Source organism: Podospora anserina, chromosome 4 (assembly GCF_000226545.1).
Source record: "Podospora anserina S mat+ genomic DNA chromosome 4, supercontig 4".
NCBI classification, from domain to species: Eukaryota; Fungi; Ascomycota; class Sordariomycetes; order Sordariales; family Podosporaceae; genus Podospora; species Podospora anserina.
Genome location: NW_001914850.1, coordinates 121,973 through 146,561, shown reverse-complemented (window position 1 = coordinate 146,561; position 24,589 = coordinate 121,973). Strand labels below are relative to the sequence as shown.

General features: G+C 53.4%; 7 protein-coding genes across 7 annotated transcripts; 4 read left to right on the top strand and 3 right to left on the bottom strand.

The window, feature by feature from the left end:
- Positions 1-1,841: 1,841 nt before the first annotated feature.
- PODANS_4_3800 (uncharacterized protein) lies at positions 1,842-4,061 on the top strand (the record flags this gene model as incomplete). Its single annotated transcript, XM_001905741.1, has 4 exons — positions 1,842-1,907; positions 1,978-2,289; positions 2,342-2,493; positions 2,570-4,061. 4 exons carry the CDS (start codon positions 1,842-1,844, stop codon positions 4,059-4,061), a joined length of 2,022 nt encoding a protein of 673 aa, XP_001905776.1.
- Positions 4,062-4,956: 895 nt separating this feature from the next.
- PODANS_4_3810 (uncharacterized protein) lies at positions 4,957-6,758 on the top strand (the record flags this gene model as incomplete). Its single annotated transcript, XM_001905740.1, has 2 exons — positions 4,957-5,997; positions 6,060-6,758. The coding sequence occupies 2 exons, from the start codon at positions 4,957-4,959 to the stop codon at positions 6,756-6,758; spliced, it is 1,740 nt and encodes a 579-aa protein (XP_001905775.1).
- A 772-nt stretch (positions 6,759-7,530) lies between these two features.
- Positions 7,531-9,301, top strand: PODANS_4_3820 (uncharacterized protein; the record flags this gene model as incomplete). The annotated part of the gene is made up of 5 exons (XM_001905739.1): positions 7,531-7,818; positions 7,873-8,086; positions 8,152-8,552; positions 8,605-8,981; positions 9,034-9,301. The coding sequence occupies 5 exons, from the start codon at positions 7,531-7,533 to the stop codon at positions 9,299-9,301; spliced, it is 1,548 nt and encodes a 515-aa protein (XP_001905774.1).
- Positions 9,302-9,583: 282 nt separating this feature from the next.
- Positions 9,584-10,379, bottom strand: PODANS_4_3830 (uncharacterized protein; the record flags this gene model as incomplete). Its single annotated transcript, XM_001905738.1, has 4 exons — positions 9,584-9,794; positions 9,849-10,004; positions 10,055-10,242; positions 10,308-10,379. 4 exons carry the CDS (start codon positions 10,377-10,379, stop codon positions 9,584-9,586), a joined length of 627 nt encoding a protein of 208 aa, XP_001905773.1.
- A 460-nt stretch (positions 10,380-10,839) lies between these two features.
- PODANS_4_3840 (uncharacterized protein) lies at positions 10,840-18,827 on the bottom strand (the record flags this gene model as incomplete). The annotated part of the gene is made up of 3 exons (XM_001905737.1): positions 10,840-18,172; positions 18,237-18,708; positions 18,770-18,827. 3 exons carry the CDS (start codon positions 18,825-18,827, stop codon positions 10,840-10,842), a joined length of 7,863 nt encoding a protein of 2,620 aa, XP_001905772.1.
- Positions 18,828-19,453: 626 nt separating this feature from the next.
- On the top strand, positions 19,454-20,903 carry PODANS_4_3850 (uncharacterized protein; the record flags this gene model as incomplete). Its single annotated transcript, XM_001905736.1, has 4 exons — positions 19,454-19,950; positions 20,017-20,198; positions 20,263-20,372; positions 20,427-20,903. The coding sequence occupies 4 exons, from the start codon at positions 19,454-19,456 to the stop codon at positions 20,901-20,903; spliced, it is 1,266 nt and encodes a 421-aa protein (XP_001905771.1).
- A 2,044-nt stretch (positions 20,904-22,947) lies between these two features.
- PODANS_4_3855 (uncharacterized protein) lies at positions 22,948-24,463 on the bottom strand (the record flags this gene model as incomplete). Its single annotated transcript, XM_001905735.1, has 3 exons — positions 22,948-23,030; positions 23,217-23,724; positions 23,780-24,463. 3 exons carry the CDS (start codon positions 24,461-24,463, stop codon positions 22,948-22,950), a joined length of 1,275 nt encoding a protein of 424 aa, XP_001905770.1.
- Between the last annotated feature and the right edge of the window lie 126 nt (positions 24,464-24,589).

Genomic DNA, 24,589 nt, shown 5'->3' with positions numbered 1-24,589 from the left:
AAAGTTCCAGTCGTTCGCAACAAGGCAAGTAGCCCTAAAGTCCGAAACGCAAATTGTCCATTATTAATCCGGACATAAGGGATTCCCGACATGTAACGACAGATAAAGAACTGAACCCGGACCCAGATAAGGATTTCGATTGACAGCTCAGTGCTAAGTGGTTCCTCGATATGTGATTACTCGCAACATGTAATAAGGGATAGCTTTTAGGTTCATTAATCTTCGATAACTATGACTGCTCAATGGTAGGCATGGACCAGCAAAGCGCGCAGGTAACGACCGAAGTACTGACCACCACCTTTTGTTTGCATGTTGTTTATGTGTGTATGGACCTTGCATAACCTTCTGTAGCCCTTCCACGGGCATCCATGAGTAGGTAACACCCAAGGACTGAGTAGAAGGCCCGAGCATTCAAGGGGGCGAAGCCATAATATATTATGTCGGTAAATATTCAGCTGCTGAAGACCACGGGACGATCGACAAGAACCCGGGCGAATCGCAGTCAGGGTCCCGGTGGATGGCAAGCTGACATGCATAATTGCTCATACAATCACTATAGTATCACACAGTACGGGTAAGTGCTGACCTACCTAACTACAACATTATCAGGGTACATGTCCGGCGAACTGAATACCCATGTGGGAAGTAAACTGCGCGCCGATGGCAGGCTATTGTTCAGATATGCAACACTTGATCCTTATGAAAAGTTCTCTCTGATAACCGATAAGGTGCGATTCTCAAAGAGCTATGTCGTGGCATGTGGAGTCGTGATACGCTGTGCTACCTTCGGACCCGGACTAAATCAGGATACCGCACCACATCAACTTGAGCCCTATGCAGATTGTCGGTGGCGAGCGCATGGGCATGGCACAGCTAAGCTTCTTTCTGTTCCATGCGGCTGTTTGAAGGGGACTGTGGTTTTGGATCGAGATCGTCGAATGAGTTGGGTATCCTGTGGGCTCAACCAAAAGGAATCCGTCTGCGGACCTTGTCTAAACTAGGCAATTCTCCGGACAAGAACGGCAGGATGACCCCCACATAGGTAGAATATTGGTTCCGTTGACATAGGTACAAAGCGTACTGATGACTGATGGCCGGCATGGGATAAACAGGGCAAGGTTTCCACTGATAGGAATCCGTGCCAGCCCAATGAGTGGCATTACACTGACGCGCCATCTCGGGGACAGAACTAGAGACCTCGGACTGCAGCGTAGGGTCAAGGGCCCAAACATCAATGGAAACTTCTTTGAACTATCCTCAAGTCACTCTCATCTGACGCAAAAGGCCTGTGGACTGTGCTTACCTAGGTAGAGCATGCTGCCTATTTTGGGGGGCTTTTCATCAACCACGGAATTTTCCATTCTTCCGACGACGAACACGTGTTTGAGCTTTTTGTTCCGCACTTTGCAGTAAGGGCTGTGTGGATGAGGCGTAGTCCAGTCGGAAGCCGGATATCGAAACACTCAGTATTCTGGCGGTGGCGCGAAGCGGGCCTTCCCTTTACCGTTCAACGGCTCCCAATTCCGGTACTTGGAGGGCTGATGATGCAATACAATATGCGGCATGCGGGATCACGTATCGGGATACGCAAGACGATGAAGAAATGCAGCTTCAATTGGTGGTGCTTAGTGGTACTCAGGATTGATCGTTGCCAACGTACAGCTCCACACAGCTATCCCACAATGCGGCTCAGAGGCGTGGGATATCTTCTCCCACTTGACAAAGTCGGCTCTGCTCGCACTTAAAGTGAATAGGTAGCCCACGAGTGGATGCTGGGGAAACCGAGTCTGGACCTTGGTGAAGTTGATACCTCTTTCAGCACCCTGAACGCCGAATCGATAATGCAATCAAGCCAGAGAAAACGGGTGGTTTCATCATGTATCCCTTGTTACACCAGGAAACAGAAGGTTGGTTGCAATTGCACATACCAGGGAATCTTGGCATCACGTCCCTCACTGACATGCTATCCCGTCACAGTGCAACCGGCAGTATCCATGTAACCATTGCAGCCGCCGTCGACGCCCCGAACAATGCGCCTACAACCCTTCTCAAGCTACATTACCACCCAGTCCACCCCAAACCCAGAAGGACCACCTTCATGATGACGAAATTCAAACAGATGATAGCCAACAGGAGGCTCAGGCTGAAAGGAGGCCCTCTGCTTCATCTTCAGTCCAGGACACGATCAACTGGGGGGGTCTCAAAGAGGGGAGAGAACCGACATCCCTTGCGGAGGTTTTCGGGTATTTTGAGAATAGCAAATCCAACACGATTGCTTTGGTGAGAAAGGTAAGTTGCGTCCGAGTCAGACGTCTTTTCTCACGCTTACCACGCCTCACAGCTAGGGGCAGATGACGATGCAACGGGGCACAGCAGCGAGCCCGCGCCAGTGCCAGAAGAAACGGCGATCATAGCCCAAAGGCTGTTCGCTTCAATGCCTAATCGGTCCATCCTCGACTTTCTGGTACGGTATTTCATCGCGGAGGTTAGCTGGTAAGTTCTGCCGATGCAATTTGTCCAACCACGTTACCTATTCAACAAAAGAGTAGCTGACAAGGCTTCAACCCAGGATGGATCAGCTCATATATCCGCCTTGGTTTCTTTCACATTATCAGAAATGGTGGGAAATGGAGCGGACATCGACTGCCTACGGTATCGAGTTTGCAGTGCTGGTTCTCAGGATATGTTCCTATGCCTCTCAGTTCCTCCCTTCGCCGACCTGTACTATCGACAGCATCAGGGGAGTGCCGCTGGCTGACATCCGTAAGTCCTGTGATAGAGTGGCCGATGCACTCACACCAATCTGCTCACGCCTCGACGCACGCGGGTCTCTTATACGGGTTCAGCACGTCGCTTTTGCTGGGCTGAGGTCCCTGTGCCAGGGCCGAACAAATGCGCACTGGGAAGCGCTAAGTTGCGCTGTTCGAGTAGCACAGAGGATTGGGCTGCATGTTGATGCCACATCAGGTTTTTACAGCCCCAACATGGACGAGCTCGAAAAGGAAATGAGACGGAGGACATTTTGCAATCTTTATGTCTGGGACAGTGTGCTATCTAAACGTCTGGATCAAATCCCTTTCTTACCAGACGCACTGAACCCTGACACCATGCCTCGAATGCACCTTGTGCTTGGCCTCGACGACGTCCCTCAAGCTGATGCTCCTGACCTGTTCACCGAGCGCGTGCTCGAGGCACAGCTAGCCAACTTCTGGCGGACTCATGGTTCCGGGAACGCGACTGAATACGACCCCATTGCTGCAGAGGAACGATACGAGAAGTTCTGCAGCGAGTTTCTTCCCGAAATACCACCTGTCTTTGCTCTCTACCCTGACACATGCGACAAGTGGGATGCCCGTCTTCCAACCTTACCGTTACAGCGTCAGATGTTTCATATGGCCATCTTGGAGTCGCTTTGCCACAACTTCCGCCCTGCGCTATTTCAGGAGCCCAACTCGATTCAGCAACTCCCAGCCTACAAGCAGATATTGCTCTCATCCCACAAGCGAGCGCTGGCCGTCATAGCACTAAACTTACTTGAAGGTGTCTCTGCCCTCCATCTGATGATGGGTGGCTCACACACACGCCATGCGAGTCTCATCATCCCAACCTTTGAGGCTGCAGTGGTCCTTTTGTGTCTCTGCTCCGACGGAAACTTCCCACCAAAAGCAGAGACCACACTCCGAAGGGGGTCCACTACCAGCATGACTAAGTCCTCAGATCCCTTCGGAGTAGGCGTCACTGACGTTGCTAAGGACGAGTGCATCCAGGCTGTAAGGAGTGCGCTGGGCCGACTACAAACTCTTGCCGATATGAACCACATGGCTGAGGTGGGCGCAAGAACGCTCACACGCCTTCTTGGAAAGTTAGAGAAGATCAGTGATACCACGGTTAGCGAGGCCAACACACTAATGAGACTGGATACCGACCCAATCGTCGTCACTGATCCCGCACTTCAGCTGTCGGAGGCGTGGAATTGCCTACAGACGCCAGACTATGCCGAAGTAGAGTTCTTGGCTGAGAATACACCGACAACTGATATGAGTGTATTTAGTTGGTTTTGAGGATATGGATTTATACGTGAATATTGCATGAACACAAGACAGGCGTAGGGTGTTGGGAAATAGGGTCATGTCAAACTTACGAAGCTGCTCTCAACTGATGATCCTGGAATAGCAAATATATACTGTCTTTTCCCCATGTCATAGCAATAATGGTATTGTTGTGCCTGTTGCCTGCCTTACCTATTTACCTACTACATTATAGAATGAAGACAGGCAGCGTTGGGCCGCTCGATGCTCTCCATAGAGAAATGGCATAGTGAAAATGATAAGGTATTATACACATGGATTAACATATGTGATATGTAGAAACGAAAGTGCCCCTTGGCCATTGATGAAGCTATAAAGGAGGCAGCATTCCGCAGGTTATGCAACACAAATGAGCAGACATGATTCATATGTGCACGCACAATAATATGCCTCACACTCATGCACAGCTCCCTCGTCTCCTAGTGTAGTCCTCATCTGAGCACCTACAAATAGTTGGGTGGACGATAATCACTTTTCTGGCTCAGTGCTACTCTCTCTGAAAGCTATACATCCGTTCCCTCCGAACAGTCGAGCCGGTACCTTCCGACCGGTAGATATCGGCCGACATTTCTCGGCTCAGACTGACCCTCAAACTCACTCTCGTGCGTGCCCGGGCCTCAGCATTTTCGAGCGGGCCCGCTCAGGCAAAGCTGGTTGTAACACAGAAATGAATCGGCCGACGTAGCATGGTTTCCGGTCCCGGTGGGGGCCATCGGTGCTGACGCCGAGCCTGGCGGGAAACCACCTTCACTGCTGCCATCATGGGTTGGGACTTCTGCTCATCTTTCCCCATTGCGTATGGAAGCATTTGTATTAGGCTCAAAACAACCGTCCCCTAACAGTGCCCTTCAATGCAAACTCCTACAATATGGCTCTTCTGAACATCTATACGACGCTTACTAGCTTCCTGTCGCCAACAGCCACACTCTGGCTGGCTGTTTCGCTCACAGTCCTTGGTTCTTATTTGCTGTACCAATGGCTGCTTCCCAAACCGCTCCCCGGCATTCCGTTCAACACGGAAGCTACAAAGTCGTTGTTCGGTGACGCACCTGCCATGAGCAGGGAAATCAGCGTCACGGGAGAGTTTAGCATGTGGCTAGCCCATCAGGTCGAACGAATGGGTGAACCCATCTGCCAAGTCTTCATCCGTCCGTTTTCCAAGCCATGGATCCTGGTGGGCGATTTCCACGAAGCTCAGGACATTTTAATGCGCCGCACCGAGTTTGAGAAGCCTCAGTTCTTGATCGACGGGCTCCTCGCTTTGGGTGATTGGAATGCGAGGTACAAGACCAACGACCCCACCTTCCGAGCCCGCCGCCACCTCAAGCAAGACTTGATGGCACCAAACTTCCTGAACAGCTTCATGGGTCCTTTTCTTCACAGCGAGGGGTTGAAGCTCGTCAAGCTTTTCGAGGCAAAGATGAAGCTTGCCGACGGGAGACCGTTTTCTGTGCGGTCGGATTACTACCACGCTGCCCTCGACACCATGGTTCACTACGCCTTCGGCGGAAATATTCCAGACTCGGCAACGGACCCTCAGTTGGAGACGATATCCAACATGAGGCCCTCGCAAATCCCCCCAGCCAGCAAGGACGAGCCTGTGATCTTTCCTGAGACTCCAATCTCGCCATTCCTCGCCGCTGTCCATCACGCACCTGATGTCTTGGAAAAGACCACAATTGCCTGGGCGCCCAAACTCAGTTTCTGGTGGTGGAGCCAACAGCCATGGTTCCGGAAGATCTTCTCACAAAAGGAACAAGTCGTCCCCAAGCAGCTCGACGTGGCGATTCGGAATTTTGAAGCGGGCGAGGTCAAGACAGCTCTGGAGCACCATCTGATGCGGGAGAAGATTGCAGCTGAGAAACAAGGGCGTGAGCCTCTGTTGAACAGTCACATCATGGTCGATGAGGTGAGCGTGGCCGCATCAAGTAGCCAAAAAAACAGGTTGTGCTAACGGAAATCCTCTGCTAGATTTTTGCAGACATGATCGCCGGTCATCATACCACAGGGGGATCAATGGGGTGGGTTACCAAGTATTTGACTGGCTACCCCGAAGCCCAGTCTAAACTCCGCGATGCACTGTACTCTGCTTTTCCAGAGGCTGTTGCAGAAAAACGCTTCCCCACCTTTGAAGAACTTCGCCGAGCGAGAATTCCTTACCTTGAGGCGGTCATCGAGGAGACGCTGCGCCTGACACCATTCAGCATGACAAGAGAGGCTACGGAAGACACCGAAATTCTGGGCTACAAGATCCCTAAAGGATGCCAGGTCTTTATGGTCAATGCCGGACCTGGATACCTCTCCCCTTCGCTGCCTATAAACGAGAATGCTCGTAGCCCGACGTCCAAGGCGGCGAAGAGACGGCCTCATTGGGATGAGTCCAAGGATCTGAAGCTGTTTGAGCCTGAGCGCTGGCTTGTCACCAAGGAGGATGGGAGTGTGGAGTTTGATGCAGGCGCGGGACCGCAGCTGGGATTCGGCATGGGTATCAGACAATGCTGGGGGAGGAAGCTGGCGCATCTGGAGATTAGAACGATTATGGCGTTGGTGGTTTGGAATTTTGAGTTGTTGGAGATTCCAGAGGCTTTGGGGGGTTATGCTGGGTTTGATGGAATTTCGAGACAGCCGCAGAAGGTTTATGTCAGGTTGCGCAAGGTGAATTTCTGGTAGATTGGATAGGGGCGTTGGCCTTCTGTTTGGGAGAATTGGAGTTTTGCTCAAGTGAAACATATGAATACCTACTATGATCTTGACATCATACCTCATAACAGCAATGTGCGTTTCTCCGCCGTTCCAGATCTTGGTTTTATATGTGCTGTTACCTGGAACCGCCGACCAACCAACAATTGTGGAAAAGCTTCATTACTAACCAAGGTTTCTGCAAAAGGAAGCCATCCCACATCGAAAGTCATCGATTTCTAATCAACCAACTTTCAAGTACCGGCAATCCCTTTAGAACAACTTTCTCAATTCGCTTCACTTGGGCATTTTTGACGTTATTTGTATCTTCTTTGCCACCTCTCTGGTAACGAATATGTTGCAGTTTCACTTTCAAATAGCAATCACCTTGACCTTTTCCTATGACACTTTGAAGAATCTGGACCAGCTGGTCGGAGCTAGGTGGAGTTAAGAACGTTCCAAGACTTTGACGTTACCAACAGAAGCTGGTTGGTGCTTACTCGGTTGAAAGCCGAGATATTTCGGGGCGAAATCGTACCATACCAACAACACGCCCAATCCAAACCCGATCTTCTGCGATGGATAATACTACCATGGACACTTCCGGTGTTCCGCACACCGCCGCCACGGCGGGATCTGAAAGTCGTGAATCCATCCTGTCGGTAACTACATCTACATGCATCTCACCATCTTGATCAGCCCGTTCAATTCTGGACCCCCATAGACTTCTCCTAATCTGCCCAAGCATTGTTTCTTCACAACGATGCCGTCGCTCTATTGTTTTGTTGCACTTGGCATCGCCCTCACCCAAGCCCTCGCTGCGGCGTATACCAACCCAAAGGACTACGCTCAGATGCCAGTTCCAAGACAGAGCCCCTTGCCGTCTGGGTCTGTCCAGCAAGGGCTCGGCCCTTTGCTTTCCAAGAATGCCAGTATTTTTGGGCCAGATGACTCCCGTTGGCCGGACGCTACCGAGCGATATCAAGATTTCGCGGTGCCGCAGGTGCAGGTTGTTGTTCAACCCGGGGTAGAGAACGATATCCCGACGATTGTAAGCGGTCCCTGCCTATCCACTCAGAGCGAGATAACCAACAGTTTGAACTAGGTGAAATATGCAAATGAGCATGGTATCAACTTCTTTGTTGTCAATCGCGGGCACTCATTAACGTCAACTGTTGGAAGGTTCAACGGCATCCAGATCGACGTGAGAAGTCTGACAGACATCTCCATCAACAAGGATGCGATGACGGTTAAGCTCCAGGCTGGGGCGCGGAATTATGAGACGATTGACGTCCTTTGGAAGGAGGGCTATGTCACAAGTGAGTTTCCTAGCCTTGATAATCAACGACTATTTAGAAATTAACAATGTTCCTCCTCCTCTCAGCAACTGGAAGTTGCTCCTGCGTCGGCATGGTCGGACCAGCATTGGGAGGCGGTCACGGTGTGCAGCAGGGCGTCCATGGCCTCATAGCCGACAACCTGATCGGCCTGAACGTTGTGCTCGCCAATGGAACAGCCATCATGGTTAGCGAAACATCCTATCCCGACTTGTGGTGGGCGATGAGAGGCGCCGGTCACAACTTTGGCATTGTCACCAGTTTTGATATGAAGATTTACCCGGTCACGGTCCCGTCTTACTACTACAGGAACTACGTCTTCACAGGCAAACACGTTGAGCCGCTCTTCGAGGAGCTGAATAAGTTCCATGCAAACGGTAGCCTTTCGCCGACGTGGGGAGGGGCGTTTGGTGTTTACACCATGGAGCCGAGCGTGAGCACTACTGAGGTGAGATAATGGCCAGCACAGGTACCGCCGCCTACCACTAACAGTTCTTCAGGCCACAATATTCTGGACATTCATCTACGGAGGCTCCAAAGAGGATGCCGCAGCGGATCTGTCACCGTTCGATGCCCTCGGCCCCGTGGCGGTGGATGAAGGCGATGTGTCATTCACCTCCATCTCAGACATCTTGATCAGCGGACTGGAATCAGATCTGTGCGCGCCGAGCAAGGTCCATATCACAGGCACAGCCGGCCTTCAAGTCTACAACGTCACTGTACAGCGGCAGCTCTATGACCTGTATAACAAGAAGGTCGCCAAGGAGCCGTTGCTGTCAGGCACCAAGCTAGTCCATGAAGGTTATGCCGTTGAGGGTGTTTTGAGGGGCAAGCCGGAGGACTCTGCTTTTCCATTGCGTGACGATAATCTTCTGATGTGAGTGAAACAGTTCCTGCCGCTGTACCACGGTATTGACATTTCACCGCAGGTACTTCGACGCCATGCCTCCACCAAACTCGGGCCTGGAGGACTTTGCCTTCCAGTGGGCTCGGGAAACGGAGGATCTGTGGAACGCAGGCGAAGGTGAATGGCGGAAGCCCACGACATACGTCAACTATGCCGCGGGCCACGAGTCGCTGGAGTCCATGTACGGCTATGAACCGTGGCGGTTGGAGAAACTACGTGCCCTCAAGGCACAGTACGATCCCCTAAATAAGTTTGCATATTACAACCCCATAGTTCCATTGGAGAGCTAGGTAGACGGAGGCACGGTCTAGATAGGTAGCAGGAGTCCGTTTCGGGGCTGGAACACAGGAAAAAGTCTAGTGTTACCCTTTTTCAAACGCGCATCGCCCCATGAGAACCATCGCGGCTTTAACGCTAACCCATCGCAAGGCCCGATATTCACCAGATGATATACCCTATCCCTATTCCTACCCCATCCCTTCCCCTAACCCCAACCAGACTGTGGGTAATTCACGTCTCGAAAGAAAAGGTCGTGTACCTCTAGCATTTCTCTCAGACAAACACGGACCTCATCATCCAGCCAAACATTTTCTTTCCACGGAAAGTACTTTAGACACAGGTAGAAGATGCCGAGGCTGGCTAAAGAGACAACGATTGATTTGGCCCTCAAGAACTAGGCCTATCCTGCCAGTCAAGCGTGACATCCAACCCACTAATCCGCCACGGATTCTCCCCCTTCTCCTCCTTCTCCTCAATCCTGACCAGCTCCAGCTTGTACGAGCCCTACCGTGTCACAAAGTCAGCCACCTAACGAACTCAAGCAACTTCAACACTGACAGAAACTGACTCACCCCATTCCTCAAAGCCATAACACACGGCCTCCCCTCCCCCCCATCCCTCTTGTAGAAGATCCCATGAGCGATAGCCCTCGCCTTGACATTTTTTGGCCTCTGCACCCCACCCCCCGGCTGCGGTAGCTCAATCAAAACGTTCCTGCGATGGAATCATCAGCTTCATCTATGCGTGGCGATGGGAAAACTCACTGAATAATATGCTCCGTCGTATCAAACTTGTCATGCATATGCTCCAGACTTTTAGCCCACTCCTCACTGGAGATCTTCTTCTGATGAAACTCATCACCGAGCAACAGCTTGTCGTAGCTGAGCTCGATGACAGGCGCATAAACATCATTGATCAATGTTTCAGTGGCGGCGTCGTCAAAGGCGAACATCTGTTGCGGGAAGGAACATCAGCAACTCCCACTGCCCGGACAAAGAGTACCCACTGGCAACTCACCATGCGGATCACAGTGTCGCGGATGTTTTCCTTGTCGAGCAAGTAAGTGGCAGCGTCATATGAACCGGCCATTTTGGAGATATCGCAATTGCGTTTCTGTTGAGAGTTTGCAGGATGTGTCAAGATGAAAAGCAAGCGTTGCTGTCGATGGTGGTGGACGTTGTGGTTTATGATGGCATTGCCGGACTTACCGGGGATAAGCCATATCGGTGTTAGGGCCTTGGCGTCACCCTGCCTCGGATCAAGTGCGGAAGGATAAGCCTGTCGATCACCGGCCTTGGCACGGGAGCACCCGAGGAACTTCGGCCGACGCCAGTTCTGCGAGTGCCCGAGCTTGGGATGAACACGTGAACCCGCCGCAGTTCTTATCGAGACGACAGTCTCTGATGGCTACCGCCTGAGCATTGGAAGCAGGTTAGGAGTTCACATTTGGGATCGCATCAGGGCTGTATCAGGAGTTGCATCAGGAGTTGCTTCAACGACTTCATCTGTCTATCTAACGCTGCGAAAAGTAATGACATGAATGCTCAACCTACTCCTTCAACGCCGCATCTACAATATTCTCAGCCAGTGTCTTGATACTCGTCTGTGCGTCCAGCAGTTCCCCCATCTTGAGGTTCGTCTTCAACGCCTGGTGGAACCAGCTCCGCAGTTCAGCCGCAATGAGGCTGTCAACGCCATGCTCGGCAATACTCTTGGCAGGGTCCACTGTTGACGCATCAATAAACAACATCCCAGCAACAGTCTGTATCACGCCTTCGGTCACGAGCGCGACCGTAATGGCCCGGGCGCCAGCTCCTCCCTTGATTCCCTCCGAGAATGACGACCGCAGTCGGGCCACAGCCGACTTGCCTGCTCCGCCAGCGCCATCCTGAGCCGCATCTGCCCCGCTCGCTTGTCGTTGCGCGTCCTTCATTGCCTGCATGATAACCGACACGCGCCCGTCGCGATACCAGCGTGGGATAAGATCGTTCATCGACGCCAATTCAGCCAACCCGACCGGATCGAGACATGTCAAGATATTGGCCTCTGACAACGGGTCCTGATCCTGCCCAACCCAGCAAGTTGTCTCCACAGGCAAGAAGGCCGGCTCCAGCTGGGCGAGGACCTGATGCTCTGTGATTGTCATGGTCTTGTTACGTACGTACATGTCATCTGTGCCAACTGAGTTGTGAAGGAAGTCCGACTTGACATCAGCCACCAACCCATACGATACTGTGGACGCGGGAAGGCCGAGCCGTCGACGGTAGCGGGCAAAATAGTCCTGAAAGCTGTTTGCAGCGATATATGCCGCTTGAGTTGGTGGTGCCCAGATGGACTCGGTCGACGTGATCATGACGAAAAAGTCCAAAGGTAACGAAAGAGTGGCTTCGTGCAGGTTGAGGGTACCCAAAGCCTTTGCAGCAAACCCATCTCGCCATTGATCAATGGTCAGCTTGTCGAACGAGAGATCTGTCAATGACATGGCTGCATGGATCACTCCTTTGACAGCCCGGTCGCCCGATGCAGCGTTGTGGACCGCTTTCACGACATTCTCTCGCTTGCTCACATCACAGACCGCTGCCTCGACACGAACGCCTTGCGACTCAAGATCCTTTACCAGTAATTTTGCAGCAGGGGTGTTGATACCACGCCTAGAAAGTACCACAAAGTCACGAGCGCCACGACTGACCATCCACTTGATAATGGCTCGGCCAAGCCCGCCCAGACCTCCTGTGACAACATAGCGTGCCTCAGAGTCGAACTTCGCTGCTGGCGGCTCTTGGACAAGCTTGATCAGAGAGGCTGGATTCTCGAATGACACCACCAGTTTTCCAATGTGCGTGCCCCTGGACAGGCCCACCAAGACTCGGTCGAGCTCCGACACATCGTGAACGGCAAAGGGGTGAATCGGCGCAATAACGTTCCATCGATAAAGGTCATTGACTGTCTGCATCAACTCGCGTCCAAGCTCTGGATCATTGTCCAGGAGGACATTAAGATCGAACGAGGTCAGAGTGGCGTTCCTCTGGAAGTGCTCCAAGCCAATGTCCTTGGCTTCAAGTACGTCGAGCCGACCAACGTCGACAAGATGTCCCATGGGAGCCAGCGCTTTAAGGGATTCGCACAGGAAATCTCCTCCGACAACCGTACTGAGAATAACATCAAAGCCGCCCCTGCCGGTTGCTTTGGCAGCATTAGATAGCGCCGTAGGGTCCCGAGAGGAAAAGATGTGATCTGCCGGGATACCCACAGTGTCAACAAGGAAGGAGACCTTGTCAGCATTGCCAACAGTAGCGAATACATCGGCACCCCGAGCCCGCGCAACCTGAATAGCCGCCAAGCCCAGCCCGCCTGTGGCAGACTGTAGCAACACCTTCTGGCCTTTTCTAAGCCGTGCCACATAGTCAAAGGCATAGATGGCTGTCATGTACACCAGTGGCATCGTAGCCATCTCGGTGAGAATGTCTCCTGGCTCGAGCTTTTGTGCAAATGCGGCAGGAACTCTCGTGTAGTTTCCAAACTGGCCTCTGCCGACACCATAGACACGATCCCCAACAGACAGACCATCCACTGCGGCACCGATCTTGGTCACAACGCCGGCGTATTCTGACGACAGGTTGCTGCCAGTTGCGTCAAATCGACCTGACGTGAGGCCCAAATCCTTCCAGTTCACACCCACAGCTGCCACTTGAACGTCAACGTAGTCCGCTGGGATGGGTTGCAAGAGCTCTGTATAGGCTCGGAAGTATAGCGAAGTAAGGATGCCGGGGGTCTCGAATGCCGCACGAACAGGACCCTGACTGCCAATGGGAACCATCTGAGAGCCTCTGCTCGTAGGTGTTTTGCTTAGGTCGATATACACGCCGAGCTCTGTGTCAGGGACCACCCGGCTCACCCACATACAGCCGTCCTGCCAGACAAACTCTCGGTCCTTGCTGCCTTCTTCATCAGAGGCATCCTCATTCTGCAGGGCTAGCTCGGATTTGACGATGTTGCGAATGAGAGTATCATCCTGTTCTCCGAAAGTCTCCGCATCAATGTCAATGGAGAGGAAACGGCCGGCCGGGTTCTCAGTCGCGATGGTTCGGAGAAGGCCAATCATGAAGGCGGCCCGAGGGTCCCGACCTTTGGCAATTCCACTCGACGTCAACCAGACCATGCTCTTGGTGTTTCGGGCAAGATGCTGGAACGAGTTGAGAAGGCTGGCGTTTTCAGTGTCAAAGAGGTCATTCTCGTCGTTGAGGAATACCACGGTGCGGGCGTTGGGCTGTACTGTTTCGGACGCTTCATTGATCGAAGACGCCACAGCTTTGACGCCACAACGCTCAAACTCACTGGAGACTTGCTCCAAGAGCGGCGACGGGCCATTGGCTCCGTGCAAAAGATGGATCACGACGGCCGGACCTTCCTTTGCCTCTGTGTCTTTGTTGGTGACCACGTAAGACTCTTCGACACGGGTGGAAACGAGGATGGAGGTCGTGTTATGGGGGCGGTTGTAGTCATCAAGGGCCAGCTCCGTGCCCGAGAAGCCGGCCTTCCTCAATCGCCTGTCCCAGGTCTCCAGGTCCATGAAAGGTCCCTCAGTACGACCGTCACCAACCCCCAGCCAATAACCCGTGAGAGTACCGTACAGCAGCCCCAGCAGCACTCTCATACGCGTGCTCTCCACCAGCACTAACCTGCCTCCCGGCTTCAACAACCTCCGGCAGTTTTCGAGAGTTACATCCATACTGGCCGTGGCGTGGATAGCCTCACATGCAAAGACCACATCGTAGACCGGCTCAAACCCATTGGCGAGCGGATCCTCCCCGATATCCAAAACAGCGTAGTTCACATCACGATAGCCTGACATGAACTCCTGAGCGGCCGTCAAGAAACCAGCCGAGATATCAGTAAACGTGTAATCAGCGTACCGCTTAATGCCGTTCGACCTTGTCAGCGCCCCCATAGCTACTCGTGTGCCTGCGCCAGTGCCTGCGCCGACCTCTAAAATACGCATATTGGGATTGGCATGGCCGAGGCAGTCGAGGACATTACGTAGCTGCGGGTATGAGCCCACAATGACATGGCCTGTCTCGTACAGCGCCGTGAGGAGTCCATCCGGCACGAGGACGTCAATACCTGTCTTGCGCTCCGCGAGGATTTCACCCATGTTCTCGTGCAGTCTCCGAGCCGCCTGTGCCTCGGGCCGATCACCGGCCTCAACGTACAGCTTCTTAAGCAGCTGGTGACGCTGGTCGGCAGGAAGACTCTTGGCTTCGACCATATTCTCCCGATTGTCTTCCTCGACGCACCACTTCAGCCAAGAGACCCAGTGGCGGAGTTCACCTTTGGGCTGGGGTACGCTGGTTGCGCTTTTGATGAATACCTCGTAGATGTCCGCCACGACCAGGCAGCAGATCATGTCGACCACCTCGAGGCTTGCGGCACCTTGGTTATTTTCCTGTGGGGGGGGGAACAGTGCCCGGATCTGGTCGTTGTTAAGAGTACGGATGTCGGGCTTCCAGGTGAGCCTGGTGAAAGGGCTGCTCAGGGCCTTCTTGGACTGCATGGTGTACTCGTCCGACTTGGACTCCTTGAAACTAAGACAGCGCAGCGTGTCGACGTCCAGGACAACGTTGCCGCTTTCGTCAGTCATTTGCAGCTTGATGTAGGCACCGCGCAGGCCTTGGGTCTGACCGTGGGCTATGGCTGTTGCGGGTGTATGCGGGCTGAGTCCTGCTTTCAGATACATGCTTGAAAGGTGGACAGGCACGAAGGCAGTGTATGCACGTTCCAATTGGCCACCGTAGCAGGCAATGAGACCTAGCTGGAAGGTGCCGTCGAGGGCCGCCGGATGGAGCGAATAGCTTGACTCTCCTCCTTCGATCGTGTTGTCCGTTGTGTTCAGCGCCACGGTTGCTTGGGCTAAATTCTGGTTGGGGTCTGCCCGGATATCGGAGAGAGGCTGGAAAGTTGGACCATAGCCGATGCCAATCTCGGTGAACTTGTTGTACCACGCACGTGTGCCGGGGAATCGGGGGTCCATTAAAGAGCCCATCTTGCTGGCCACCGCAGGCTTCTCCGAGATCTCGACTTTGACGAGACCTGTGCAGTGCTCCGTCCACTCATCGGAATCCCTGGATACCGAACTGACGGTGAAACGGGACCAGCCAGGCGATTTGACCGTTGCGTCCGTGTCTGCCAGTTCCAAGCTGAGGATGATATCAACACCACGATCATCTTCGGGAAGCCGCAGGGCGGTCTCGATGTCAACCTTGCGGAGCGAGTACCCCGTGATCTCATACGCCTTGGGGAGCTCGTGGTACACCTGCGTGGCGGCCTCTATTCCCATAGCAATGAAGCCCGCCGCAGGGAAGACGGCGTCAGGAATCAAGCGGTGGTCGCCCAACCAGGGCACATCCTTAAGTCGAAGAATATTCCGCCATTGAGGCCGTAGCTTACTGGCGCCGGGCAGCCGGGCGCCTATGAGGTCGTGCCTAAGGACTTGTCGAAGTCGATATTCCTTGCTAAGCCGGCTCTCATAGTAATTGACCGGTCCATATGTGTACTGGTAAGGGGGGAGATCGACTGCCGTACAGCCGTGCGCGAGACTCCACCGGCCCTCGTGCAAGCCGTCATCGACTGCGTTTACTGCAACCAAGTCGACTTCGGCATTCAGGCTAAACAGGGTGCCGGCGAGCTGGAGCACAGACTCCCGGCTGTCTTCTCCTCTCTTCAGTGATGCGACATGTGGTGCAGACTTGCCGATACTCTTCAATATCTGGTCCACCGGGCTCTTCAGTGCCGGGTGCGGGCCGAGCTCCACCAAGATATCAACGGCTTGGTCACCCTCCAAGCTCATCATCCCGCTGACAGCCTCGGAGAAGCGGACGGGTGATTCAAGGTTTGCTCTCCAGTACGAAGCACCAACCTCAAAAGCCATGGCCTCATCAGGGGTCACCGACGACACCCAGCGGATGAGAGGGTATCTCTGGGCCTTGTCAACCAGTCCGATATTGTCGATGTGCTCAAGTCCCTTTGACAGCATGTCGTTGTATTGCCCGCCCAGTGCCACCATGTGATGTGAATGGTAGGCATTTCCGCCGGTTCGAAGGACACGGTTGAACACGCCTTCCTCATTGAGCGAGGCCGACAGGGACTCGATGGCATCCTCGTCACCAGACAGCGTGACGCTGCCGGGCGAGTTGATCGCCGCGATCTTAATGCGGTCTTCCTTTCCGTCCAGGTATTCCATCGCGGCATCCATCCCAACACCCACAGCCAACATGGCGCCCTTTGCCTTATTCTGCGACACGGCCAAACCGCGAAAGTAGGCAGCAGTAATAGCTTCGGCAGCTGTGATATACCCCGACGCATACGCCGCTGCCATTTCGCCAGAGGAGTGGCCAACCACTGCGGCAGGCGCGATAGACCACGATGCAAGCAAATCGACGAGCCCGATCTGAACGGCGGTACAGGCCACTTGGGACACTTGGGGTGACAGCACGAGATCGGGCTCGCAGTTGCCGGACAGGACATCGGAAATCTTCCACGTGGACCGGGATGGTAGTGCATCCATCACCCGGTCCAGGTGGGTGATCGCCGCGCGAAAGACGGCGTACTCGAATAGCTGGGCGCCCATGGCATGCCACTGTGCGCCCTGACCCGTGAAAACATATCCGATGTTTGCTGGCCGCAGGGGGCTTGTTAGGATGCGACGGTCTGTGGCGAGCCCGGTTTGGATATCGCTCTTGGCGACGATGCGGAATGAACGCTGCTGGAAACGTGATCGTTTGGAGCTCAGGGTGTAGGCGATGTCTGCAAGGGGCCACTGGTGGATGACGCGAGAGAGGGCGGCAGTATTCGACTTGAGGGATTGCTCGGTATGGGCCGAGAACGGGAGAAGCACGAGGTCACGCGTGGTGGCGTCCGCCTTCGTCGTCTTTGTCGGTTTAGTCGTGAGAGGGGAGTGGTCAGCAGGTGGCGTCACCACTCCGTTGTTGCCCTCGTGGGCCTTCCCGTTGGAATACCCGTTGGCGGTATGGCCGTTGGCTGAGGTGCCGGCCCCAGAGATTCCGGGCTTGATGTAGTCGGGGAGAACCACATTGACGTGGTCGATAATACAGTGCCCGTTGGCCCCGCCGAACCCGAAGGAATTTACGCTGGCGCGCCGGAGCTTTCCTTCCGGCCAGGGTATCGTGCCATCTTTGACAACTTCGACTTTGGCTCCCGCAAAGTCGATGCTCGGGTTCAGTTGCTCGATCCCAAAGGTTGGTGGGATTTGGCCTGCTTCGAGGGAAAGAACCACCTTCATAACCGAGGCGATGGCACTTGCACCTTCCGTGTGGCCAAGGTTTGGCTTGATGGAGCCGATGAGGAGCCGGTCTTCCGGGGCGTCTGATCGAGAGGAAGCAAAGACGTTGCCGACGGCCGTCACTTCGATTGGGTCGCCGGCTTGCGTGCCCGTGCCATGGCACTCGAAGAATGTCGTGTCTGAGAAGGGGAGGCCGCCGGCGTGTTTGTAGGCCTCGCGAATGACGTCTTCCTGTCCGGCTATGCTGGGTCGGGTGATGCCTCCTGTCCGGCCGTTGGCGTTGATGGCGGTGCCTCGAATCATGGCTCGAATTGGCAACGAGTCTACCACGGCTATGATGGATTTCTTGAGATATAGAGCGGCGTAGCCCTCCCCACGGGCGTAACCGTCTGCAGAGGCGTCGAACGTGTGACATCGCGCCGTGGGCGAGAGTGCGCCGAGCTTGTCGAGCACAAACTGCATGCTGGGATCGGATATCCAGTTGGCTGCCGCGACTATGGCGCCGTCACAGTCACCGCTGCGGATCGCACTGACGGCCATGTGCAGGGCATACATGGAGGATGAGCAGGCGGTGTTTGTGGCCAGACTGTGGTAACCATTAGCCCCTGATTATCCGACTAACGTTGATTTCTAGGAAGACCAGTGCATACCTCGGACCATGAAGGTTGAAGATGTAACTGATACGATTGGCGAGAATACTCGTGTCCGCTCCCGTGGCAGCGTATGACTTTGGGCTCTCCCAATCCCGCGCCTGGATGAGGATGTGATCGAGGGCGAAGTTGCCGATATACACCCCGGTTCGTGATCCTGAAATACTCTCCCAAGTCTCCCCTCCGTTCTCGAGAGCCTCGTACACCACTTCGAGCAGCTTCCGTTGAGACGGGTCGAGGGTTTCGGCTTCTCGCCCGGTGATGCCGAAGAAGGAATGATCAAATAGGCGAGCATCTTCGTCCATGAGAAACGCACCGGGTGTTCTCATGGATCCTGGGCGCTCTTTGTTGGGGTGGTAGAAGCCCTTGGCAGAGAATCTAGGGTGGTTGAATTCGCGCCAGCCGTCGCGTTTGTTCTTCAGAAGGTCCCATAGCCCTGAAGGGTCACGAATGTCACCGGCCCACCGGCAGCCTGTGAGAAATGTTAGTATTACATGGCCAGTCCAGAAAGGACTGATGAGATTGCAGCTTACCCATGCCGATGATAGCTACAGGCTCATGTGGGCCTTCGAAAATAGATGAGGAGGACATAGCTTAGTGTTGAGACTATCTACGCTCTGTTGACATTCGTTTTGAGATAGTAATCTTCCGCTTGGGTACAATGGTTCTATTCTGGATCTCCAAAATTCTAGGCACAATCACAAGATATGTATCTCGGTGAATCTCTGGTGTCCTCAAGCTGGCAATCATACACCATCGAGTCCTTTAGCGTCTGTTGATAGCAGTGATCTCAACTGCTCCGACGTCCTTCGGCCGAGGCCCTCCTGATTTGAAGATTGTATGTCTACTGTAGAGTCGACGGACAATAACGCATCCCCTATGCGTTGAGACCGCACCGTGCAATATCGGTGCAGAGAACTTTGGCCGATGATCCGCAAGTGGGCCATTCTGCTGCGGAAATGCAACCTGTGGTGGTCAGACCGAGATTTCTCGGACATCTGCTTTGTACGCTCAATGCATGAGATCAAGGTCATCACCCAGATTATGCTCACGAACTCGGCCGAGGATCAATCGCGATTGTGACACTTCCAATCCTTCAAAAACCTTGATCTTTGACCATCCCACCACCGTCACCACCACACACTTGACAGCTCACCAACCACCATCACCATACATCGACAGCAACCACATCCCACTCTAGGTACCAAACCTCCACCATGTCCGACACCGCCGAAAACGTCTCCATCCTCGCCCTGGCCGAGGGCATCCTCTCAAAAACCAAAGAAATCACCGCCTACCTCCAATCCAACAACCTCCCCGCCTCCACCTTCTCCCCCTCCTCCGCCTCACCCCCCAACAAGGCAGACTACCGCGAGCTCCAAGGCAGCCTCCGCACCCTCCTAGAAGACCTCCAGCGTCTCGTCGACGGACCAGCGCTCTTCTACCGCCACTTCCTCATGCGGGGCTACGAAATCGCCGCATTCCAAATCGCCCTCGACTTTGACTTCTTCACGCTTATCCCAGCCGAGGGGGAAATCTTCGTGGAGGAACTCGCAAAAAAGGCAGGCTTGGACACCGACAGGACAGGAAGGGTGGTGAGGTTGTTGATAACTCATCGGTTCTTTCAGGAGACGAGGAAGGGGTATTTCTCGCATAATTCGTTCTCTTATGCGCTGCAGCAGGATGATGAGGTTAGGTCTATGGTGCATTATTCGTGAGTCATCTGCCTTTTCCTTCCGTTTGGGTGGTTGGTTGGTCGTTGACTCTAGCGGCATGAAAGGTTTGACGAGATGCTCAAGGCAGCGGCCGAGTCGAGTGTTGCTCTGAAGGCGACTCCCAATGAGTCTGACAGTGTGCATTGCCCGTTTTACGCCAGACATGGGGTGCCGATTTTTAGGTATTATTCCAAGCACCCGGAACATGCTGGGAGGTTTGCGAAGGCAATGGCTGGGTGGAGGAAGAGTAAGTTTCTGCTCGGCTTGTTATCCTGGACAAAGAGTGAACGTATCTGACCATCGAATCACAGTGGAAAACAGCGTCACCGAATTGCGTGATAACTTCAACTGGGGAAGCATCAAGGGCAACGTGGTAGATGTCGGCGGTGGAAGCGGCCATGTCGCTATCATTCTCGCTCGAGTAAGTCCCCTTTCCCTAAAACATGACTCCCCCAATGTTTGCTAACCTTCACAGACCTTCCCCCATCTCAACTTCATCGTCCAGGATGAATCCGACGATATGCTCGCCCAAGGCCAACGCCTCCTCACCGACGATGTCCGTAACCGCGTGTCCTTCTCTCGGGCAAGCTTCTTCGAGCCTCAGCCATACAAAGGCGCTTCGGCATACCTCATCCGGCAGTGCACCCACAACTGGGCAGATCACGACGTTGTCAGAATGTTCAGATCGGTGGTTCCTGGGCTTGAGGGTTCACCAGAGGGCACACCACTGTTGATCAACGATATTGTGCTGCCTGAGCCGGGGACAGTCCCGAGGTATTGGGAGAGGGAAATGAGGCAGGCCGATATGGTGATGTTGGTGAGCTTTGGCGCTAAGCAGAGGACAAAACAGGAGTTTGAGAAGTTGTTGAAGGAAGCGGATGAAAGGTATGAGATTCGAAAGGTGCATGATAAGGGGGCATTGGGGTTGTTGGAGGTTCACTTGAGAAGGTGATGTGGTCACACTGATGCAGTACTTAGTTCGACCGTGGTACCTTGGTGCCAGAAGACTGATAATGTAACTGTCAATTGTCTACATGTACTTGCAATTTGAAACCGTATCTATCCAAACGAAACCTTCTTCTAACTAAGCGGCGGGAATGATGCAGCACCTGGCCTATCATACCTCTGGTCAAAGGCCGAGGTGTATGGTAGAGGAGAGCTGTCTTGGAGGCGCCTAGGTACTTGGGTTTGAATGAGCAATACTTGGCACGACATTGGTACCAGCACCCAGCGCATGAGTCAGTGCCCGGCACAGTAACGCATTCGATAAACGGCCCGCTCCCACGGCGGCAAGTGTCACAGGGCTGCCGGGCAACGGTCCCCCGGCTCTTGCATGAGAACAGCTTCACAGTTTTGAAGACCGTGCCACTGCCCCTCCCGGCCTGGCTCAGGCGGGCAATGAATCCACCAAAGGTCTAACAGACTGCAAAGTCATCAGCTTCACTTCTAGATTGATTGCCGGGGCTAAGACAACAACTTAAAACGTACCTTCATTTTCGCCATCTCCTTCATCCGGCCCGAGGGTTTGACGTAACTGTCGACAATGGCCTCAATTGTCTCTTCCCCAACAACCTCAACCTCAGGTTCACCATGAGGTTCCAAATACTTCCCTACCTCTCTTGCGTGACGTGTAGGAGGCCGTCCAACTCGTTTCGCCGGTCTTCCCACCCGCCCTTGCGATGTTCGAGCGTACCCCGACACCAGGAGCCTTGGTTTCCTCCTACCCAATGTCTTTTCCCCAGCCAACCATCTACCGCACCCGTTGATGTCCGATACCCGCGGGGGATGTCGCTTCCCACCTTGCGAAGAACCTCCTTGAATCGGTCTTTCAGGCCCCCACGCTCGCCATCCTGAACAGAAGGCACACCGGGTATGGAGACAAAACGAGACCCAAGCTCCTGGATCTCAGCCTCATAGTCGGTGAGGCAAGGCCCAAGATGGCTGGCGATGAGATGGGGAAGTTGTTTGTAGATCATCTGTGTGAATTTGGCGATGAGACTAGTGCGTATAGTAGAGGCCGCTTCCTCGAAGGCACGTTGGATGAGGAAATCGATGTTGGTTTCTGCCCTGATGGCGTTTTTCCGGCGGTTGATCCTAGGGGATACGGGAGGTCGCAGGTGAGAACCCCCTCTTGGGCACCATCCGATCGTTTGGTTCCTTGTTTACTTGTACAGCCCTCACTCCATGTCGCCAAGGCTAGTGTTTGAGCTTACCAGAGGACCACCGGTTGGCAGACTGGAACAGAGAGACACCCGCAGCACGAATCTGAGCTGTTGTTTGCTCTCATGAATTTGCAAACTCACTCGTTTCGATTCCGAACCATGGCCGGTCAGCTCGAGCTTTGGGCGAGTGCCTCATAGGTTGTTCACGACAAGTTTGCCTTGTATTACAAACCATCGCTTTCATCTACCGCTATAACAATATTCCGCTACCATGATAAGGCTGCAGATACAGCGGGTACCCGTCTAGCGCCACTCTCTTGTACTACCGCATACACGCGAGTCTCCTTTCGACGTCCCAACGAGCCAATCGGAACCCACGTTAGGTATCGCAACTCAACAAACGGGACATACAATAGACAACAGAGTCGCTTCTGCGTTTCAAGGCTTATGGCTGCCAAGTACTTTAATGCTTGGTGAAACTCCATATTACTGTTGTTTGGACGCTCTTGATGCATAATTATGGCAAGAGGAGCTCATGTCGTAGCGATCAACGTGCTCGCTCTTCTCAAGATCCGGACTACCTTGTGTTCATTGCTCTATCCTATTAAAAAGCCAAATGGTTACGGGCTGTCTTACAGCGTGTGATACATGCATAGCTCAATAGGCATCCATACAACATAGAGTCTCCGGCAATAACTAGCCCTGATACATGAAGATTGAAAACAAAACAAAAGCTTTCATCGTCCTGCAAAAACCAGTATAATCCGATAATATATCTAAAAGCTCAAGGCCACTCTCGCGGTATTGCAAACAATCACCACCATGAAGGTATCCCTACTTCTCTGATGTGTTCATATTTGTGTATCTGATTACGTCGTTGCTATTGTTCACCCACGCGCTGATCTGCTGAACCGAGCCTGTATCAAAAATGCCTCCAGTGACTGTGAAGCAATACCAAGTTAGTAAATCAACAGGAAATGGTCATGACCAGTCTCACATACCTTGGTATCCAAAGCGCTCCACCAACTCCTAGTCAGTGCCGAGCGGATGGCCAGCAACAGGACACCCTTTCTCAAAATGTTTTCTGAGACGAGTCAACATACCCGGACCTTGGTTAAGACAGTTGAAACGGCCACAACGAAGAACGCACCAGCCGGAGCTCTGAAAATTGAAAATCCACTCGCGGTGCTGAACCTCGTGAAGGCTAGCTCTAGATATGCAGAGTGGTTTTCCGTGACAAGGCTTTGAAGCCTGGGCTGGTTTCTTGGTTTGTGCTGGCTTCTTCTTCGCAGATGGTGGGGCGGCCTTCGAAAGGTCGTATCGCTGATTGGAAGGTGTTGCATGGTGAGCAGGCGCAATCTTTGATTGGGGTAGCAAAGGTGATGGTGATGGATCCTGATGTCCCGAACCAGAGTTTCCACCTTTGCTGAGGAGGGCTTGCGGCAACGAAGGGGAGGAAGTACGCAGAGCATGGGACAGGGCTGGTGTAGGCTCAGACACCCGGGATGCCCCGTCCTCTGAGAAATTGACTCGGCGACGCTTGGTCGGGGTAGGTGATTCAATCTTGATCGGGCTATCGCTGCGTTTCTTAATGGGAGTCTGGCTGACAGGCTGTCCAGATAATTAGACCTGGGTAAATAACCGAGGTACTGACTGGTAGACTTACTCGGTCGTAGCCATCTAGCCGCCCCGAAATCTCACACTGGGTTGAGCCCTGTGAAGTTGACGGAGATATGTCCTCAATGGCCAGTGGCCGCTCAGCCGATCCCTCAACTGGCTGAAGCCGAGAGAAGGCCAAGTCCTCAAGCTTGGCCATCAGGTTCAACTTGGTTGGAATCATGGCGAGCAGTCGGTTTGCCTGGGCACCGTCGGTCTCAGCAGCCATAGCCGTTGCGATCACATCGAGCTTCTTGGCGAGTCTGTTGACTTCCTGCTCGATAACAGTGGTGATTCTGTCGGCGGACCCTTCGATATCCAGAGAGCTGATTTCGGCCGCCCAGTGCTCCTCGGCCTGTCTTGTCATGAACGCCTGGAAGCTTTCGCGATGGGCCTTCACATCGTCATCGTAGTCGCTCAAAAGGCATGGAATGACCTCTTGATGGCCGGACTGGTATTGATCCTCCATGGTGAAAGTGTTTGGAAGAGTGGAAGGAGTTGACAAGACACAAGAGTTGTAGAGTTGAGGTGTTTTGTCACAAGAGTTTCTGTTGAAGGTGGGGCAGAGATGGGTTGCCTGTGGAAGATTGGGCATCAGATCATTGCGCACAAGGCAGGCACGACAAGAGATGCCCACAGCGTTGCGACTTCCGCACACGAGACTTGTATCGGCTAGGTACATTTTCCCGGCCATTTTTGGTTGATATTGAGAGTGTAACCGCTGCACTTAACCCCCAGTCCCACAGGTCGGCGCCGGTAGGTCTGAAACCCACTCTGGGTTTGATTAAGTGCAGCCTTACAAGAGCTGATAATTAGATAC